Below are 6,742 nucleotides of genomic sequence, written 5' to 3'. Positions count from 1 at the left end.
GTGTGGCAGCTGAGTCGAAACCTTTTCTTGAAGAAGAATCTCATTTTGCCGATGCCAAGTTTTACATGGAAGGTGAAGAATGTAATTCTTCAAGGTTGACCATATCTGGATTCAAAATTAAAGAAGATACAAACAATCATGATACATGTAGTGCTGCTCAATCTCATCAACTTATCAAAAATAAGTCAAGATTTACTAAAGGCAAAAAACCTCAAGTAGAATCAACCGATATTTAGGTATTGAGAAAAGAGTTAACACTTCCAATACCTAGTATCCCAAAATTGCTTCTGCCCCCACCAAATTATGGTGGGCCCGAAAGAATACAAATCTACATCAGAGGCTTCAACATCTGTTCCCAACATATTAAAACTTTATATTTCCAACTCGTCCAAACAAGAAGGAGCTGCTGAATCAAAACAAACTTTCAAAGGATGTTACAATCTTCAAGTTAAAAAGTTGTTCGAAAATGCTGGGTTTGGAAAAGGAGAGCCTCGTAAATTAGGTGATCTTGATGCTGTCCTTTCAGAAGGGCGTCCCCCTTGTAATTTCGACGGACCCTTAGTGTCCTGACCTAGGTATGGTTTGGGATATGATCCCAATACACCGAGAAAGATTAAGGTCAAGAAGGTTTCCTCAAACCCAATCATGATTCAAATTTATGAAGTTGCAGAAGAGAAATCTGAACAGTCGAAACCTTTAGTGTTCGATCGAATTGAAAATGAGAATGCGAAAGTTTTGGAGTTTAAAAGGTTAAAAGGAGAACCCTCCCCAATGGTCGATGTAAAAGGTAAAGCTTCTGTCTTCTAGGGATGGCAATTTGAACAGTCAAAACCGAAAATCTTTGTTAACCAAACCGATGGTACAATGGGGCGGATATGATTTTTATTTTAATGAACCGGTTCTTGGCGATGCGGGTATGGTATTTACGTCGTCGAACCGAAACCGAACCGATTACCCGCTAAAAAAAAATTAAATTGATTATTAGGCTTTGCACTAATTTTCCATCTAGCCCAAAACAAAATCCCCCCCCAAGTACATCTACATGACTCAGTCGGCCAACTCACTTATCGTTAGCCCATAATAATAGCATTAGTATGACATTATATAAATGCAAACCCTACTCTCCACAAACCACAAACTCACGCACGGCTCATTTTATTGTTAATTTTTTCTATTATGTGTAGAAAATTCTACTTTTTCATCATACTCTAGAGCTTGCGCAACATTTAACGAGAAACAAGCTGACGAAAAGATACTTTTTTTATTTAAATTTTAGTTAAAACCATTCTAGAATATGTAGTATCGTTGTATTCTTTACTTACATTTCTTATTTACTATATAGGAATCAACTTTGAGTGTTGATCTATGCTAGTAAGATTTGTGGGGAAGAATGAATCAAGTAATTTCGATGCACAATAATTAAGAATGAAGGAAAAGTTTAGTATTGTTATATTTAATAGATTGTTGGTTAAATTTGTATTTTACAATTGAAAATTGGGATAATATTTGCTTTTTCGTTTGAAATATTGTTTGATAATGTTTGCATTTTTGTTTAAAATATTGTGTTTTTGTTTTCATTGACTTTTTTCATAAATTGTTTTATATCAATTTGATGGATGAACCTATAAAAAATAATTTATTTTCGTGGTTATTAACCGAACTGAATCATGTCGAACCGAGATAATAACCGAACTGAACCGAATCGATTTACGTGTTTATGGTGCGGTTATGGTATGGTCAAAAAATTGGTGATGCTGTTATGATTTTGATCGAACCGACCCATAACCAAACCGTTGCCAACCCTACTGTCTTCCAAAGATTAAGCGAAGATTCTTCTTCTTCTACCTAAATCGATAGGAATGCACAAGCTCCCCAAATATCATCCCAAAGACAATCTGCATTTTCTTGACTTGGGATTAAAACTTCTGATCCAAGCCTAAAGCCACAATAGTCAAGAAGAAGACGAAGACAGCAAAAAGTTCGTCTGTCCCTAAAGGAGAGGGAAGAAAAAGAAGAAGTCTCTATCAATCACATAGCCTTTGAGGAAGCTCCCTATTCAAACTCCGAGTTCGAAAGTTCTGTCACAACTGATGAACCTGAACCTGCCCCACCTACTTTTGAAGAAGGGGGATAAGCTACTGTGGATGACTTGAAACAATTGAACCTGGGGACCGAAGAAGACCCAAAACCAGTATTTGTAAGTGCCCTTCTCAGTCAAAAGGAAGAATCTGAGTACATTAGTATGCTTCACGAATACAAAGACGTGTTTGCATGGTCTTACAAAGAAATGTCGGGGTTAAATCCTAAGATTGCAGTGCATCATCTTGCAGTAAGACATGGAGTTCGACCGGTCAAACAACCTCAAAGAAGATTTCGACCATAACTGATTCCTTAAATTGAAATGGAAGTCAATAAACTTATTGAAACTGGATTTATACGTGAAGTGAAATATCCAACATGAATCGCAAACATTGTTCCTGTTAAAAAGAAGAACGGGCAACTACGAATTTACGTTGACTTTCGGGATCTAAATCAAGCATGTCCGAAAGATGATTTTCCACTTCCAATAACAGAGTTGATGGTGGATGCAACTACCGGATATGAAGTCTTATCTTTCATGGACAGGTTTTCCAGATACAACCAGATACGGATGAACCCAAAAGATGAGGAACTCACATCATTTCGTAACCCTAAAGGCATATATTGTTACAAAGTTATGCCTTTTGGATTAAAAAATGCGGGGGCAACCTACCAGCGGGCAATGCAAAAGATTTTCGATGATATTTTACATAAGAACATTGAATGTTATGTGGATGATCTTGTTGTTAAAACAAAAAGACGTGACGGTCATTTACAAGATTTACGAGATGTTTTCAAAAAACTTCGAAAACATCAATTAAAGATGAATCCGTTGAAATGTGCATATGGCGTCACCTCTAGAAAATTTCTCTGCTTCGTTGTTCGACACCGGGGCATTGAAATAGATCAATCAAAAATTAAAGCTATAATCAACATGCCAGAGCCAAGAAATGTACATAAGTTGAAAAGTCTTCAAGGAAAACTTGCATACATTCGAAGATTTATCTCTAATCTAGCCAGACGTTGTCATCCATTCAACAAATTGGTGAAGAAAGATGTACCATTTGAATTGGATGACGCTTGTCAAAATACTTTCCAAAGCATTAAACAATATTTATCTCGTCCACCAGTACTCACAGCTCCAGTTCTAGGGAAGTCGTTGACTCTTTATGTTGCAGCACAAGAATGTTCTCTAGAGGCACTTCTTGCCCAAGTTAACGAAGAAGGAAAAGAGAATGCACTCTATTACTTGAGCCGGACACTGGTAGGCGCTGAAATGAAGTATTCGACTATTGAAAAAATATGCCTCACGTTAATCTTCGCAGCTAAAAAGTTGAGGCATTATATGCTATCACACACAATCAATCTTGTTTCAAAGATTGATCCATTGAAGTACATAATGTCCATGCCGATTCTTTCTGGAAGGATTGGAAAATAGGCATTACTGTTGTCTGAGTTTGACATCAAATTCATTCCACAAAAGGCCATTAAAGGACAAGCTTTGGCGAATTTCCTTGTTGACCACCCAATTCCAGCAGAATGGGAACTTCAAGAAGACCTTCCCGATGAAGAAGTTCTATTCACCGAAATCATACCATCATGGAGGCTATACTTCGACGGGGCAGCCCGAAGTTATGGTACCGGAACAGGAGTGGTCTTTATCACTCCTCATGATCTCGTCATAACCTACTCATTTGCTTTAACAGAGAAATGTTCGAATAATGTGGCGGAATATCAAGCTCTTATCATCGGCTTAGAGACAGCTTTGGATATGGATATTCACCAGCTGGAAGTCTTTGGGGATTCTAAATTGATAATCAACCAACTTTTAGCTGAATATGAAGTCCGTAATTTAGACTTGAAGCCATATTATGAACATGCGGCAATACTTATGAGACGATTTGTTTCGATAAAAATCAAATTCGTCCCAAGAAGTGAAAATAAGGAAGCTGATGCCTTAGCTAATTTGGCTGCTGTTTTAGCTAGATCAGATGAAGAATTTTCCCACTCCATATCAATTGCTCAAAGATGGGTGCTTCCGTCATTGCTACCTAGTAATTTGGAAGAAAACAATAGTGTCGAAGTAGTCGAAGATGAGGAAAGAGAAGATTGGAGACAACCAATAATCGATTTCCTTCAACATCAAAAGCTACAAGATAATCCATGGCAAAAAATAGAAATCAAGAGGCGTGCCTCTCGCTTTATCTTTTATAAGGGAACACTTTATCGACGATCATTTGATGGAGTTTTCCTTCGATGCCTAAGTAATGATGAAGCAACGCTGGTCGTGGAAGAAGCCCTCTCTGGAATTTGTGGTGCCCACCAGTCTGGACCCAAACTCCATTTTCGAATAAAGAGGATGGGATATTACTGGCCAACTATGGTACAAGACTCCATAGATTATGCGAGAAAATGTTAAGCTTGCCAAATCCATACAAATTTCATCCATCAACCTCCAGAACCATTACATCCAACAATAGCTTCATGGTCATTTGATGCATGGGGTCTTGATGTAATTGGACCTATAACTCCAAAGTCTTCAGCAGGGCATGCATACATCTTCGTCGGGACCGACTACTTCTCTAAGTGGGCCGAAACCATACCATTGAAGGAAGTAAAGAAAGAAAATGTCGCAGATTTCATTCGTATCCAAATCATTTATCGATATGGTGTCCCGCGACATATCATAACTAATAATGGCAAGCCATTTTGTAATAGCCACATAAACAATTTATGTGCAAAGTTTGGATTCAAACAGTACAACTCGTCCATATACAATGCGGTAGCTAACGGATTGGCAGAGGCATTCAACAAAACACTATGCAGTCTGCTAAAAAAGGTTGTCTCCAAATCAAAAAGAGATTGGCATGAGAAAATCGGTGAAATCTTATGGGCTTATCGAACTACTTATCGGACTCCAACACAAGCCACTCCTTATGCCTTAGTATATGGGGTGGAAGCTATCCTTCCCTTAGAGTGTCGAATTTTGTCACTTCGAATTGCTATCCAAGAAGGTTTGACAACTGAAGAAAATGCCCGTCTTCGATTCGAAAAGCTAGAAGCTTTGGATGAAAAAAGGTTAGAAGCACAAATGCACCTAGAGTGCTATCAATCTCGAATGGCCAAATCTTTCAACAAAAAGGTGCGACCAAGATCATTTCAAGTTGGAGATCTGGTACTTTCCATGCGCAGGCCAATCATAATCACAAGAAAAACAGGGGGCAAATTCCAGCTTAAGTGGGATGGTCCATTTCTTGTTACTCATACATTCACTAACGGAGTGTACAAGATTGTTGACAAAGATGGACTGCAAATCGGACCTATCAACGGAAAATTTTTAAAGCGTTTTTATGTTTGAAGTTCTTTATTTTTAAGTTTTTCATTTTTGGTCATCCCAGTGAGTAGAGCTCCCGCATCAATCAAAAATTATTCCCCCTGTCATGTTGTCTCTTCTGCTCCTTCCAAGTCTCACCTTTTTTCCAGGGGCTTTTACTCCCTTTCGGTCGAGGTAGACCTTCGAAACCCTCTGACCAGTAGGGTGGTACAAAAAAAATTGTGTTCTTGTAATGAACTACGTTCAACTTGATCCCGTTTGGGTACATAGGCAGCTTGAATAAATTATAAATTCAAGTTCAATCACATCTAATAATTTCATTCAATTTGTTTATCAATTGCTGTAAAAAAAACACAAGAAACATGAAAAAGAAAAGTTCAACCAAATAAAAATAGTAAGTCAAAATTCAAACAATATGGTCTTAAAAAAAAAGATCAAAAATTCATGACTTCATCAGGATCACTCACCATTGATCACTCGCAGGAAACTATCTTCAAGGGTCTTCCTTTTCTGGTCAATGGATGCTATGCTAGCGACATCTCTTGTCTGTGCTTCTTCCAATGCTGCCTTTTTGGTTCCAATCATACTTTTGTCTTCCTCTTGGGCTTGAAGTTCATTACGAAGTCTATCTAGCTCAAAGGTTAGCTCACTAATTTTGCCTCTCGACAATGAACACATGGAATCCTTTACTTCCAGCTGAATCTTCAACAGTTTCAACTCCTCCGCCTTTTCTTCAATGGTTGGACAATCCAAGTGCTGCTTTCTTTCAGACAAGTAAGAGTCAATTTTTTCAAAAACACATCCATGCGTTTCATCAAAGGTGATGGGTCTGCGTGGAATGAGTTGGTAATCACATTCTGAAAAATTAAATTATTTTCATCCCACCAAGATCGAATATTGGAGAATCCATACTTTAAGACATCCTTAAAACATTTCTGGAGGTAATTATTCATAGCTTCTTGCAAAGCAGCCTTCAGATAAGGAGACTCTTGGGTAATTCCCGTTGGAGGACCAGACATGAAAGAACAGATTGGTGTAGTCCGATGATTTGTGAAGGCAGAATACTGACTAAAGCCAACGAAGATGGAACGACGAGAATTCCTTGATTGATCTCTGAAATGTTAGCTCTCACAGTCCCTGAATTTACTTCATCTTCAGAATTAAAATTGTCCATGATATGCACCAAAGTACCTCCATTGATGGTGCCTGGATATTTGCAAAGAAGGTCATGAGAATCATGAATACCATCTATTCCTTGAAGTGCATCGATTCGCCCATCATTCTCGCCAGTCTGATCTTGCAAAAAGTTTGGATTCATGGAGAAATTTA

At 38.0% G+C, this 6,742-nt stretch overlaps 1 protein-coding gene across 1 annotated transcript; it reads left to right on the top strand.

Moving 5' to 3' along the window:
• Positions 1–303: 303 nt before the first annotated feature.
• On the top strand, positions 304–5,616 carry LOC111403767. Its single transcript, XM_023032391.1, has 7 exons — positions 304–541; positions 665–787; positions 2,178–2,329; positions 2,489–3,448; positions 3,563–4,462; positions 4,616–5,431; positions 5,563–5,616. Exons 1-7 carry the CDS (start codon positions 304–306, stop codon positions 5,614–5,616), a joined length of 3,243 nt encoding a protein of 1,080 aa, XP_022888159.1.
• The last annotated feature ends 1,126 nt before the right edge of the window (positions 5,617–6,742 follow it).

This window comes from Olea europaea, chromosome 1, assembly GCF_002742605.1.
Source record: "Olea europaea var. sylvestris chromosome 1, O_europaea_v1, whole genome shotgun sequence".
In the NCBI taxonomy this organism is placed as follows: Eukaryota; Viridiplantae; Streptophyta; class Magnoliopsida; order Lamiales; family Oleaceae; genus Olea; species Olea europaea.
The sequence above is the reverse complement of the archived record's forward strand: the minus strand, read 5'-3'. Positions and strand labels throughout refer to the sequence as shown.